This window comes from Salminus brasiliensis, chromosome 6 (genome assembly GCF_030463535.1).
Source record: "Salminus brasiliensis chromosome 6, fSalBra1.hap2, whole genome shotgun sequence".
Classification (NCBI taxonomy): domain Eukaryota; kingdom Metazoa; phylum Chordata; class Actinopteri; order Characiformes; family Bryconidae; genus Salminus; species Salminus brasiliensis.
In genome coordinates, this window is record NC_132883.1 from 11375407 (window position 1) to 11391020 (window position 15614).

General features: G+C 41.2%; 1 protein-coding gene across 1 annotated transcript in view; it reads left to right on the forward strand.

Annotated features, from left to right (window-relative positions):
* The first annotated feature begins 229 nt into the window (after positions 1-229).
* cttnbp2nlb (CTTNBP2 N-terminal like b) overlaps positions 230-15614 on the forward strand; it is a 40059-nt gene continuing 24674 nt past the window's right edge. Inside the window, exons 1-2 of the mRNA XM_072681621.1 lie at positions 230-317; positions 11722-11829. Coding sequence (XP_072537722.1) covers positions 312-317; positions 11722-11829 — 114 coding nt within the window. The 5' untranslated portion in view covers positions 230-311. The remainder of the gene's footprint in view (positions 318-11721; positions 11830-15614) is intronic.

A 15614-nucleotide genomic window follows, 5' to 3' on the forward strand; every position in this document is an offset into this window, starting at 1 on the left:
GACAGAGGAAAAGCCTGGAATGAACCGCTGTAATATCGGTTAGAAATCACTGTATCAATCAGGACGGAGCAGAGGGAGCTCGCAGACAAAGGGATCTACCAGTCAGACCTGCAGCCCCGCCCGCCACAGCCCAGCGTCGACGATGATTGGATAACGATCGGTAGCGCTGCCCTGTCTATTGGCTGGCTACTTTGTCAGCCTCTGTAGTGCATTGCTTTCCACAGGGAATGTTGGACGCACAGTTAATAACTGGACAGTAACGCATGAAAAGTGGCTGAACTGTGGGAATTGATGAGAAACTACCGGAGCGTATGAAGGTGAGTGGACAGATTTCTGACCACTGTTAGAAGTACATCGTCGCTGTTGGGACAGGAGAAGACAGGAGAGGAGCGGGGAGAAGCGAGGAGAGAGAGAGAGAGAGGAGAGGACGTGGTGTAACGAGTCCTGTAAATCCTGTACGTTTCTGTGAATAGATGGTCACCATCATACAGTGCTGCCTTCATCCACTTCAGCATCCCACCCATTCCACGTCATTAGGGCATGGATCGCATGTGGTGTTTCTCTGGTAGCCCCGTTTATGGGATGGGTTATTTGGGATGGTATTATCTTTAGTTGTATACGATAAGCTCAGATAAGCACATGGGGCGTAAAGGCACTAATCACTGAGGCTTTTTGCTTACTGTTATTATTCAGCTCTATGTGAATAAATCTCAGCTAACTATTTCTTGTGGTATCCTATCCTGATTGTGTGTGATGGTGTATTGATGGGTGCTAGCCTGTGTTTTTGGGATTGCTGTACACCTTAGAGCTCTTAGCTCAGGAGCAGGCCAGCATTTAGAATGAACAGCCATGTGGTGAATAAAGTGGCACCTACACACTTATAGATTGACATGTATTATGAAGTGTAATTAGAGATACTGATGAAAAGTTGAGAGATGTGGAGGCACACATCAGGTTCTACGAAAACCTCTGGGATCTAGGCCTCCTTTTCGGTCTCGGCAGTCATTTGTTGTTGTCCTCTGCTGTGATTTGATGTGTGATAGTGTTTCTCTTTGCCGTGTTGCATTAAGTGCAAGAATGCAGTCAGGGCTGTAAGGTTGCTTTCAGACAGCAGTATGTGTGTGTGTGTGCGTGTGTGTGTTTGTGAGACTCAACATGTTGTGAGGGCTATACCCAGAGTCAATCAGAGAGAAGTGACACCTTCACTGCTCTGCAGGGCGTAATCACCAGCTTTTCAAACTGTTCATTGTACTTTTTTAGTGCTTTGAGTTAAATGTAGACGTTACACCTGACCTCGAATGCAGTTGACCAGACAACATTAAAATATACACTAAATCAGGTAGATAAACAGTAACAGGAGTTCGTAGTCAGGAGTATGTCACCAAAATTCATACGTAACTGCGAAACTATAGAAGCAAAGAGTATCAGGACGGATCGACTACCTTCAGGGTGATGGGGAAACTGAGTATCCACACAAATAAAACATGATACATGAACACAATTGCTGTCTTTCTGTTTACTGACTCTGGCAGGAACCATTACAACCTTTGTAGGTATTTTTGTCAGTGTGGATTGGGCTGAGCGTGTTCTAATGACGGATTCCTCTGGCTTTATGTGGGCATGATGGGAGGATAAAAGGTCCAGATTGGGCCTTTAGGGGTCCAGCTGTAATTAGATGCTTTTTGTGCTCTTAGGGAATTAAAACACTCGCCGAGCATTAAACACTCTCAGGGAATTAACATCATCATCATCCCTGTCTCATCAAAACCTGCTAACATCATTTTACGGTTCGATTTTTATTTTTGTTCCTCAATGCCTGCAGAAATACCAGCTGCTTTTGCCATAGTTTGAGCATTTTTACCAACCATTTGAGCCAAAGTTTTGTTGTAAAGTCAATAATATGTGAGTCCTAAAGCGGCTGTGTGTTCTGCAATCACTGCTTATGTGTTTTAGGCATACAGTCGTTGGATTTAGAGGTTAGTAAGTTAGTAAGATGTGGACAGCAAGTGGTTAATTGCAGGCCCCTTCCAAGGCCATACTTTGGCATGTAGATTTTGTTAATATTTGATGTGTGTGTGGTGGGGTGTGAATTCCTGAGATTCCTGTAAGTATCTGTAACCCCTATACTGTTACTCTCTCTCTCTCTCTCTGACTCTCTCTCCCTCTCTCTCTCTCTCTCACTCTCTCTCGTTCACCCCCCACCCCCATACTGGATCTCATTGTCCTGTCAGAGTATGGTAGCCGTTCATATATTCTGCCACACAAGCATGTTCAGCATCTCCTCCGTAAAATTGTTCAGGTTGTCCTCAGCTTCACAGTCATTACTAGCTGAAGCAGTGAAATGAAGGCTGTGGTTTGTGGTTTCTCTTAACGCTCTTTGGCTATGCACCCACCACACCAGAGGTTTTGCTTGTCATGTTCCCCCATGTCACACAAACAGAGCTGGTTAAAATAAAGAATGAAGAGGATGGCGGCTCACATGAATGGGGAGAACTGATCATTTGAATGAATGAGCGGATTCGCTGAGTTAGCCTGATTAAGTACAGGCCAATTCAAGGGATTCCTCAGAGAAGCCATCTCACTGAACGGCCTTGCATGACCCAGCATCTGCAGAAACCCCTCTGTGCGTCTGGCACAATGTGGGACTTGGTTCATTAATTAATAATTGCATTCTGCAGTGGGTGTCTCAGTCTGGCTACCAGACTGCATGGGGTGTAGCGGTAATTAGCCTCAACTACCCTGTGCTTTGATTCTCAGCGCCACTAAACAAGCCTAAGCCTGGCCCATTGGGAGAGGCGAGGTAATTTAAATTTCAAGAAGTAGATCATATAACACAGGCGTGACTGAACACAGACAGTTGGACATTAGGGCTGTGTTTGATTGTCTGATAGGTGGGTGCGTAGCCTACTGAATGTGCATGTGTGGAAGTATAAAAAGCTTGAATGGATTGAGGAGGATTGTTGGAGGATCATAGTAAAGACAAGGTAATTTAATATACAAATGCTCAGATGAGCCAAAACATTAAGATTCATAACATTATCCTATAACAGCGATGCATGTCAAGGTCTGGGATGTATGTTTTATGTTAGACAGTAACTAAACAGTTGCATGCGGGAGAAATGGTTAGTCGTGAGGGTCTAAATGACTTTGTCAAGGGCCAGATTGTTATGACCTGAGCATCTCCAAAAGGCCAAGGCTTATGGGGCGTACCTGCTCAGCTGTGGTGGGTAACACCCAAAAGTGTCCAAGGAAGGCCAAAAAAACAAACTGGCGACCAATCAGAGTGTTGATGCTAACTAACCTCAGTCCATTGTCAAAAGTTGCCATGAACTGGATCTTGGAGCAATAGAAGACAGTCTAGTGAGCTCTGTTGCCTTGTACATTGCTTAGATGGCCAGGTACATGGCCACTGTTTACACATCAGAAATGGTCAGTCGTGAAGACCTGAGTGACTTTGACAAGGGCAAGATTGTTATGCCAGAGCACCTCTAAAAGGGCAAGGCCGTGGGTGTGGTGGGTAACTACTGACAATGGGCCAAGGAGGAACCAGTGCTGGGTGTCTACAGCTCATCAATGTGTGAGAGCAAGGAAGACCATCTAATCTGAGTCTCAGACATTTTTGATCATGGTTGGGGGAGGAATTCCTCACAACACAGTGCATCGCTCCCTGCTGTGTAGCTGCAGACCAGTCAGCGTGCCCATGCTAACACCAGTCCACTGTCAAAAGCATCTAGATTGGACCTTGGAGCAGTGAAAGGTGGTCTGAGGCCTGGTCGGATGAGTCCCAGTTTATTTTACATTACTTGGCTGGCCGTGTACACATTCACATTTATACCTGTGGGGTACCACAGGGCACCGTCATAGGTCTTGTAAAGTGAGCTGTTTTGTCACACACTGTAACAAAACATGTAATTTGACCTGGGGTGGTGAAACATGTTGCATATGGCTGTATGTGTGTGTGGAAGCACTAGGATTGGACAACATTTAACATTTAGACACTAGATACTCTTGTATTTTAAATGGTATTTCCCCCTATTTTGTCCAGGTTTAAATGAAGTCAGTTCTAATATGACTGGTAACAGGTCAGCACGGATCTATTTTCCAGAGCCTCAACGGTTCTGCCCTCAGGGAAAAACTGCTAGTTTTTCTAGTATGAGGTTTTGTGTGTCTTTCTTTCGTGCACCATAATTTATTTCTTAGTGCAGCCCCTTACTTAACCTAACCCTAACACGTAACAGTGCTGCTAATGAAGCGTTGCATTTGGAATAGAGGTTTTTATAAACTCAGATTTTAGTTTTAGGTAGTGAAATGAATATTTGTGAGTGTGTGTGTGTGTGTTTGTGTGTGTGTGTTTGTGTGTGTGTATGACCGCAGTGGTATGTTAGTAATGGCAGTTTGTGGTGAATGGTTTGATCAAGAAATGCAAAGTACTTTTCAGTCTGGCTTTTACAGTGAGCTTCTAGAGTGTGACTATATTCCCATATACATGTTGTTTAAAAAGTGGATTTGGTGTGTGTGTGTGTGTGTGTGTGTGTGTTGTACCTGTGGTAACACCACAAATTGCAGTAAATGTGCTGTCAAAGACATTGAACTATGGTGTCAGAAAAAATAAGCACAATATTCAAAACCAGAGAGAGAGAAAATGACTGGATAGGAGAGAGGAGAGAGAAGGAATAGAAATAAAGAGAGAGATGAAGAATGATGAAGACAAAAAGGAAAAGAAAGATGGAGAGAAAGGCAGAAGGAGAAAAAGAAACAAAGGCAGAGCAAATGAGACAGAAAGAGAAACAGACAAACAAGAGAAAAAAAAAGAGAGTGAAACAGAAAGAGTGAGACAAAAGGAGAGAGAGAGAGACAAAGAGACAGAAAAGACTGAAGGAGAAAGAGAATGATGGAGATCGAGAGACAAAGACAGAAGAGAGACAGAAGCGAATGAGAGAGAGAAAAAATGAGACAACTAAAAGAAGCAGAACGAGACAGAGAATGAGAACAAGACAGAGACAAATGGAAAACAAGATAAAAGAGAATGAGACTGAGACAAGACAAAGAGAAAGAGAGAAGCAGAAAGACAATGAGAAAGAAGACAAAGAAAGAAAGAGAGAAAAACAGAGAGAAGGAGAATGAGACAGAATGGAATGAGACAGAGACTAAAGACAAAGGTAAAGAAAGACAATGAGACAAAAGACTAACAAACACTAACACACACACAGAGAGAGAGAGAGAGAGAGAGAGAGAGAGAGAATGAGACAGAAGAGAATGAAAAAGAAACAGAAGACAAAGATAAAGAAAGAAAAAGAGACAGAAGACTAACAGACACTAACAGAGAAAGAGAGAGAGAGAGAGAGAGAGAGAATGAGACAGAAGAGAATGAGGAAAAAGAGAATGAGAGAAGAGAAAGAGACAGAAAGCAAGGACAATGAGATTAAGATTGAGTTTGATAGCGACAGAGAGACAGAAAGGACGATAAAGACACAGAGAAATAAGAAAAAAGAGACATATATTGATATAAAAGGGAAGAGACGAGAGAGAAAGAGAAAGAGTGATTGACAGCTATAGAGAGGGAGAGAAAGAGACAGAAGGACCAAAAGAGACAGAAAGATATTGAGACACATAGAGAGAGAGATGCAAATATACTGCGAAAGAAAGAGAGAGAGAGAGAGAGAGAGAGAGAGAGGCAGGGAGACTGTGAGAAGTGTTTTTATTAGTTGTGTGTGTAACTATGGTCTTATGGTAAATAGGTAGTGCATTGTTATCGCAGTGTGTGTTTGAATAGCAGATCCTTTCAGCTTGCTGTGTTTGCTTTTAGATATGAGTAGGGTTGTCTCACACACACAGATGCACACACACTCATACGGTTATTGTCAGTATGTGGTCTGTAATACTGAAACCCATAGATTTAATGAGCCAGATTCCAAAGGAAATGCTTGTGTAAGTGGCTATGAAACTGGATAGGAAAACATCACAGCAATAATGAGTCCAGTCCAGTTTAGAGGCCAGCCTGATCAGCTAATCACTTGTAACTGTTAGGAGCCAACGTTACTCTATAGCCCTCACTGAAAGAGGACTGTCAGATTCTGAGTTTTCACACAACACACCCTCTTGGCAGCTATTTCTACCAAAGCAGAGCAGCAAGCTAAAGGTCTACAGGAAGAACCCCATCCCTGTTTAAACAAACACAAAAAAACACACACCCACTTACACCCTCTCCACATGACGAGCGTGAGCCAGTAGGATCTAGGGTGATGACATCATGGTGCTATGGAAAGTCTGGACACTCCAGCACTGTCTGTCCCTCATGTGGACACATCTGAGTCAACAAGACTGGCTGTTGGTGAAAAAAAAATACGACAGATGCAGTTGTGTCATCTTTAACACATTCAAGTTCAAGTTCTAGAGAAGGGGCCAGAGTCCAGCACAGTTTACTGATTTGCTGCTTTAACCTCGACCTACTAAAGCTGGCAATTAACAGGTGAGGTAAATCAGGCGTGCTTGAGCAGGAAAAGCACAACACTGTACAGGAATCCAGTCATTTCTAGGCAGATCATTCTCTAAGCGCTGAGGAGTCAAATGGCTTGAGAGAAGAAGCTGTTGTAGAGTCTGGCAGCGATAGCCCGGATGTTGCAAATACAAAGTGTGGTGTAAATCTCCATGATGCAGGATGCGAGGTGGAAGGATGGGAGCTGGCGTGAGCCTGGACTCCACAGGAAGTAGTAATTTCCTGAGCTGCTGAGATGCTGCTGAGCTTTCTTGGATATGGAGCTGGTGTTGGGGAACCAGGAAAGGCTCTCTGCAATGTGAACACCAAGGACATAAGGTTCCATCACATCTCAGTACTTTATAGCACAGTTGTAACTCAGCAGAGTAAACAGCAGTGGACTGAGCACACAGCCCTGGGGGACACCACTGCTCAGTGTGGTGGTGCTTGAGATACTGTCTCTCAGTCAGGAATTCACTTGCGCAGGGAAGTGCTCAGGTCCAGCAGGCTTAGCTGTCCTACCAGATGCTGAGGGATGATGGTGTTGAATGTTTAGTCTGACTGGTGTACTAGTGATGATGCAAGGCAGAGTCAGACTTTTAAGCGCAGAGCGTTCTCTAAACATTCTCAAGGAAGTACGTAAGTGCTACATACGAGGCGGCCAAGTCTTTGAGCTTTCCTATGCTGGAGCCAGGCCTGTAGAAATTATGATAATCCCTGCTTCACAATACACAATCTGTATCATGATATCTCTACTAAAATACATAACAAAAGCAAAGCTGGTTACCAGCTAAAAACAGCATGTTCTGTTTCAAAAGCTGATAAGCTGGCCTCCAGCATTGGCAGTTGATATGCTGAGGACCAGCAGAAAACAGCATACACTAGTCACCAGCATATGTTGTATTTTAAATGCTGGTATGCTGATCAGTCAGCATCACACCATCACCACAAGAGCAAAAACCAGCATATGTTGGTTTTTGCTCTTGCTTTTAACACTGGTGTACTGGTCAACCAGAAGCAAACCAGCAAGAATCAGCATGACCCATCATATGTGTGCTGGTCAGACAGCATAAATCAGCTTAGAAAGTCTGTAAAGTATGAAAAAGTATGAATATCACCACAGACACATGCTTGTAATTAAATATATACCATTTCTGTTATCTTTGACTATTAGTTTTAAGTGTTTTGATGAGGTCCTCAAGTGCAAAATACCAAATGATACAATCAAAAAACAACAAGTAATGAAAAGATTTATGCTCCATTTATATGACATTTCTGATATGCATGGAAAATAAAACAACTCATGGTAACTGATTAGTTGTGGCCATGTTTATGGCTGGAGATTGATGGGAGCAGGAAATATGGTAATAAATGTTTTATGTATCAATATATATGAAGAACTCTTTTCTGCTTTATGGAAATGGATTTTAATCAGTATTTACGATGGAGTAATTGTCCAATCATACTCTAGAGGTCTAACCACTGCATGTCAGTCTGTAGATTCTAAAAATGAAGTGCTGTAGATTTCTGGACTCTCAGGCTAGGTTTGAGGTTCTACTGCTGTCCTTCATGTTGACTTGTCACATGTGGACGGTGTGTGTGAGATGTGTGAGTGTAAATCTCAGGCTCTGGGTTTGGGCTGACGAGTCAATTGCTGGTTGTCCCAGTCCTTGACATTTTCAGAAACCTTGATAAGGCAGTATAGTAATTTTGGAGCCATTACAAAGACAACTGTGAGAGTGTAGAATGCTAAAACTGTTCTCCTATGGGAACGAATGCATGATGGCCTTTTCAGAATGACACCAGTGAAACTAAGTGGAAAAAGTTGGTAGCAATGGTATATGTGTCTTATGCATAACAGCTTTGCTGTTTTTTTAGTTGGTAGGTTGGATGAGAATTATATAGTATGTTTATTAGGGATGCACCGATCTGGCTTTTTTTCCAGTTCTGATACTGATACATAAACTTTGCATATCAGTCGATACCAGTTCAATACCATTGCTGTATTAATTAACCATATACCTCACCATGTGTGAGAGACTTAAGGTTTGACTTAAACATAATATAACAAATTAACACATAGATATAATTGTACTAAATTGCCATTTGTCATTTATGTATTTGCACATGTAGTGCAGTCTCACTCCAACAAATAAAAGTGAAAGGATCGGTTCCATGAATCGACCTAATTATCCGATACCCGATCCAGCTAATTTTGTTAATATGGGAACCAATATCGGCTTGGTGCATCCCTAACATTTACACAGTGTATTATTCAGTACTGCAGCACATCATTATTATACTTTTATATAGTGTATTATGAAGTACTATAGCACAGTTTTATATTACTTTTATATAGGGGTTTATATAGTACCATAGTACAGCTTATTAGTACTTTATATAGTGTATTATGCAATACTATAGCACATCTTTATAGTACATTTATATAGCATGTTACATAGTACTGTAGCACAGCCTTGTAATATTGTATATTATATAGTACTATAGCACAATTGTATAATATTGTACTATAGCACAGCTATATAGTACATTTATATAGTATATTATGTGGTATTCTAGCACAGCTTTATAGTAACAGTATATTAGGATCGGTTCCATGGATCGGCCTAATTATCCGATACCTGATCCAGCTAATTTTGTTAAGATCGGGGCTGATATCAGATTGGTGCATCCCTAACGTTTATACAGTGTATTATGCAATACTGTGGCATAGCTTCATAGTACTTTCACACAGTATACTACATGGCACAGCTTGGTAGTACATTTCTATTGAATATTATATATTGTATATATAACTGTAGCACAGCTTTATAGTGCTTTTATATAGTATACTATGTAGTATCACAGCACAGTTGTATAGTACTCTCATAATGTTGAATATTCTAATAAGCTGCAATATATTAATATATAACAATATATTAGCTTTTCAACATTTTCAGTCTCTCCTTTAGCTGTATAGAAGAGTATCAAATCAACACCTGCGAGCTGCCTTCTTGCTGTTGCAGCGACACCAGAGCTCTCCTCTCTGCTCCACAAACAAACAAACTAATTAACTGCAAGCCAAACCGTCAGGCTCAGCATCAAGCTGGAATCCACATTGCATTGCATTGAGCATTGAACAGAGTCCAGCACTTCCCCTCTCTTGGATGGAGGACGTCTGTGGTCGCTGGATTCTTCCCACAGCACGTTTTATCAGCTGCAAGCATTGCAGTGTCAGTCCACTCAATGTCTCCATGTGCTCGTAACAGACGCACGGTATCTGTTACATTAAAGCACAGCAGTTCACTGCTGTGTGTGTTTGTGTGTGGCTGGGTGGGAGTAGACTCCCACCATTTTGATATGCTAATAGCTTCCTGTATTTCTGCGGTCTGGTAGCTAGCCAAGCCACAGAACAGAGACAGTGAATACCACTGTGTGTTTGGGTGTGTGTTTCTGCATGCGAGCTGTACTTTTGCAGAGAACCGCCGAGTGTGCATCCATTCATGCTTAACATCTGACATGAAAATGTCAGTTCTCATTGGGAGTCAATGGAGGTAATGGTCATCAATGCTGAGGCGGTATGAGGTCACATCCAGAGCCACTGTTACGGTGATCTTGTACTCTGACTGTTGTTGAGACCAGTGCAATTGATCTGTTTGTTTGTGTGTGTAGAGGGATGGACCCCATCCCATGACCCTAAAGCAGTATAAAAGCAAGCCTGTAATAGGTTCTGTTACCAGTATGGCTCATTTGCACTATGCTCAGTCTACATGTAGCAATATGACAGTTTCAGGCCTGCTGTGGAGGTCAGAAACATGCTGGCATGAATTATAAGCATACAGTCCTATAAAAATGCAATTGAGAAACCAGAGTTTCCAGACAGGCCTAATTGATTGTCAGTTATACATACAAGTGTGAAATAAATGCATAGTGTATAACAGTGTGTATAACAGTTATCAAAAGTTTGCGGACACCCCTCCCAACTAATGCATTCAGCTACTTTAAGTTGCACCCATTGCTGACACAGATGAGCAAATGCGCGCACACACTTGTGTAGTCCCTGTAGAGAAGTATTGCCAATAGAATAGGACACTTAGAGATAAGCAAATTCAAATGAGTTCAGCAGATAAGCATGAACCCATTGGCAACATGCCTAATGCCAGGTATAAGTGGGTATAAAGCTCCTCCCCAGCACTGAGCTGTGGAGCAGTGGAACTGTGTTCTCTGAAATGATTGTGCTCCATCATATACGTTTGGGATGGGCTGGGGAGTTTGGGATGAGGTGAGGTGGGTACATTATTCATGCTCCAATGTGTCTTCTTTTTTTCCATTGGTCTCACCACATTTAGTCCATCTATCATTTAAATATACCCTATATTTATTTGTATTGTGAGTAATTAGGCAGTAATTAGATTAATCACGGTTGGTTTGAGTTTAATGTAAATTCAGCAATTGGAGAGGTCACCAAGAGCCCCAGGTTGGTAACCTTTAGGATTGGTTTAAATGAATCTCAGCCTTTACTCTCTTATACCCCCTTTGGACCTGTTCCTCACTTAGTTTGGACTAGCCCTAGTCTTGGATTTGAAGGTCTTTGGTGGTCAGCAGTCATGGTCTTGATTACAGTTTTAGTAGCTAGAAATTTTGTCTGTGTGTTTTTGAGGCCTTTTTGCAGTTTATGGAAGTCCGTGAAGCACTGGATTAAGAACTTGTGGTAAATTACCACAAATAACATTATATATCATTTCATAATACAGTAATATGTATGAGGATCATTGTAGAGGTGTGGTAAGGCAGTGAAGCACACTGGCAATTAAAGTTCTCACAGTTTATACTCCTTTTTTCTTTTTGTCATCAAATTCAATATCTGCTCAATATGCACTCTTAAAAATGAAGGTCCTACAAAACGTTCTTCCATAGAAGAACCACTTTTAATTTCCTGAAGAACCAAACCAAATGTGTGAGTGAGAGGAACTTTATTCCCACACCAAGCCTTTAGAAGGTTCATCACACTCATTTCTACACACTTTATAGAACCAAAAATACCTTTATTTAGTGCAGCAGTTTATACTTAATGCAAGCTCTGGTGTCATTCAGCATTCTAAAGACTAGCACGTGAAAGAATACCTTTGTATAGAGTAGTTGTATAGATAAAGAGAAAATAATTGCTGAACCTGTTTACATGAGTCACTGTGCGCTGTGCATTAGGACAGGAATAAATTGTCTTTTTTTATGTGTGTGTGTTGTAGGCAGGCAGGATGAATGTGGAGACTCTGAGTAAGGCAGAGCTGCTGATGCTGCTCAGCATCCTGGAGGGAGAACTGGAGGCTCAGGACCTCGTCATACACACACTCAGGGTAAGAACCACAAGTGCTTCATGCACACGTACACTTGCAAAATAGAGCTGTTGAACTTACAATCTGCTCACATGATAAACAAATGCATTCCAACCTCATCAACCTCACGTATCACACTCACCATGCATCTAAGCGTACTAAGAACTTCACTGATGATGACTAAAGGGTAAGTTTTAAAGAAGCATTAGGTAAGGATGGGCATTTCTTGCCCCTGGGCTCCCCCTACAGTCAGGAAGTATATTTTCTGCTTTCAGCCACCTTTAATGGACAAGCATTTTTGGACAAGCTGAGGGGTACTGAGGGTCGTCACTGAAAGATAAAGAAGCATATAGAGTAACATCTTACAGAAATATGATATCTGGTTAGGCAGCATTACACAGTTCTCACAAGCATTGTCCTGCCTCCTTTACCAGAGTCACGTAGTTGCAGTTAACAGTGCTCCAGGCCCAGAGTAGCCACGTTAGAAATGCTCCCAAGTTCTCCCAATACAAATCCATGGAGAATTATTGTTATTTTGAGGTAAAAAAATGGCATAATGTTGCCATAATCCCAGCATTATCCTATTTACTTTTTATCTGCCAAATCGTGCTGTACCATGTCTTACCACAGGCGGTAGTTTCAATGCACTTCATTGTGAATAAAGTGAAAACAGTTAACAGTTGACTTAAAGCTCAGTAATAACAGAAGCCATTGGGCAGATGCTAAATTCTGTCAATACATGTCTGAATTACATTATTATATCACTCCAGCAACACAGCGGTAAAAACAAAGGATTTGACTTGCCTGGACATGCCTGGATTGGCTTGTTAGACAGTACGCTGCAGATGTGCAATGTAGCGATTAGGTTGAAAATCGCTGAAGTATTCTTTGGAACCGCTCTGAAGAAATAGTTTTGGCACCTTTTTTGCTTTTAAGAATGTATGGTCGAGATCAGCAGTGTAAGTGTGTGGGTGTGCAGGGACTCAGGAAATCAGCAGAATGGAGAACAATGCTCTGCTAATAGTGCCATTCCTGTAAAGCACGCACACAGACTCACTCAGCATAGCAAAACAGCCTCGACTCTGTTCCGTCATCAGGCCGTTCTATCAGCAGTGAGGCAGGAAGCCGCTGTAAGCAGATCAAAGAAAGCTGAGGAGCTCTGGCAGGACAGCCAGACCTTTACAGCCATGACTGCATTAGCGCTTGGCTCTTGTCGCTGTACAGACACGTGCAAGAAACCTGATTTACAACACACACACACACACACACACACTCACGTACACTCACTAGTTCTGTCTTAGAGCAGAGAGAACATAGAGAATCTCACAAATAATAGTGGCTGGTTAAAAATGTTGCTTTATGCTGATTAGTTTTATGTTAATTGTTTTACATTTTCAAAATAGTAGCTTTTTCACAGAATTCTTAATTTTTTTTAAATGTAGCAAGATTTTATTACATGTAATTTTGGATGCTTTCTAATCTTTTCTAATTTCTTAATCATAGAATTTTGACACATGCAAAGGAAAGTTAGCTATTTAATATGATGTAAAAAAAAATATTAATAGAAGCATCAAAACCTGAACTAAAAGGTTTGGAACTGACAAAATATGTAATAAATGGTGATAAATGGACCAATCATGATTTTGTAAAACTAAATAAATAAAACAAGGTTTTTGATCTGATAGCACTGAAATGTGTAGCATAACATGAATGAATGATTTCTTAAAGAATCTTGCTACAGTGCAGCTACAGAGGTGTAGCTACACTGAGCATATATATAAATGGTTCTACACTATATGGGCAAAATTATTGAGACAGCTGCTTCATTGTTTCTTCATTGTGTCTTCCGGGTATTCAAAATAATGTATCCTGCTTTTATTGGAGAAACTGTCTTTACTATCCAGGGATGACTTTCTTCTAGATTTTGGAGCATTGTTGTGAGGTTTTGATGGCGTTCAAGCGACAAGAGCATTAGTGAGGTCAGGATGTTGGGGACCTCATCCCTAACTGTCCAACTCATCCCAAAAGAATTGGACTAAGACCCACCTTTATTCCAGAGAACACAGTTCTACTGGTCCACAGCTCAATGCTGGGGGGCTTCATACCCCTCTAGCCCACACATTAGAAATTAGACCTTCCACAGAAGGTTTTCCATTCATTTAAAGAACCCTGAGAGTAGTACTCAACTAAAAGAATCTTTTAAAGGTTTAAAGAACCTTCACATAACCATCACAAAAAAGTCTCATCACACACACACACACACACACACACTTTTACAAAAATGAATAGGTTCTGGAATGGTTAGGGAACCAAAAGTGAGTCCTCTATAGCATGGCTTAAAGATTTTTTTTTTTTTTTTGTAACACATGTGACGATATGAATAAGCTATTTTTAGACTCAGTCCCCCCCCCACACACACACACACACATACACACACACATACACACACACACTTCACTTGTGTTAATTCTCACTGTTTCCACTTCACAGTCATGCTTTATCATATACTCAAATGAAATGCCAGCTGCTTAATGACTCAGCGTACTCTACAGAGTTCAGCACACTGTATTTTAGAGCCAGCGCACAGATTCAGTCCTCAGGGGACTTCTGCTCCATGTTGGTGTGTGTGTGTGTGCGTGTGTGTGAAAGAGATTAGTTGTAAGTGATGCAGTGGGAGGGTTAAGACAGTCCTAATGACAGGCCAGGAGCCTCGGAGATCAGAGCAGGGTTCATTAGGGTTTTAACCTTGCTCCGAGAAAGACCCCACCCCGCACACCCCCCTGTCTCCTTCACATTCGCCTGTTTATTAAAGCACAGGGCATGCTGGGATTGCGGCTTTGTTCAGCAAAAAGAGGACCCCGGGAACTCAGTTCTGAACCACAGGTTTAAAATAGGGGGGTCTAGATTGCATAATTAAAGACGATTCGATCTGTTGGTATTTCTATAAGTGGACCTTCTTGATGAATCAACAATAACTAGTTGATACTTTGCATGAAGCTTAAATCATCTAGTCTTTTTAAGGCTCCTCTGTTCATCTATTTCCACTGCAAGTACTGTGGAGTATTTGAAGACTACACTCTTGAGTAAAAGAAAAGGTCCTATGTCAGACTATGACAATTTGAAGATCCAATCGGATGCTTGAATGGTTCTGTACCTGGCGATGGGGTTCTTCAGATTGTAGAAAAGCTTCTGCAGACGGTTCTATGCAAAATATTTAAATAAATGGCACCCAATTTCATTACCAGTTGTTACCAGTCAAATAATGCTTTTTCAAGGATATTTTGAGCCCTTTTTGAGCCCAAAAACAACGGGTTCTTCAAAGATTGGTGAAAGTATACTATTGGGAAACTAATGTAGATGGTTCTGTAGATGGTTCTATGTGGGTTCTACATAGGCAAATGGTTCCATGTAGCATTTAGCATATTAGAGTTTAGAAATGGGTTCTATTTGGTTGGGCAGGCTTACTTCGAAATCCGACCTTTTTTATTCAAAAAGGGGGGTTCTTCAAGGGTTCTTAAGAAAAGACGATGGAACTACGTCGTCACACCTCAATTAACCAATTGGATGCCTCAGTGGTTCTTTGTGTGGTGAAAGCTTTTTTTTTGGAATTGGCAGAAAACCTTCTGTAGATGGTTCTATATATCATATTAATATAGAATATAGAAAATATTGTTTCATAAAGCACCCAAAAGGGTTCCACAACTGTTATGAATTAAGGAACCCCTTTTCAGTACTATATACTCAGTACTCAGTATATACTCAGTACTTTTCCCTACTTCAAAATCCGATTCATTCATTAAAAAGGG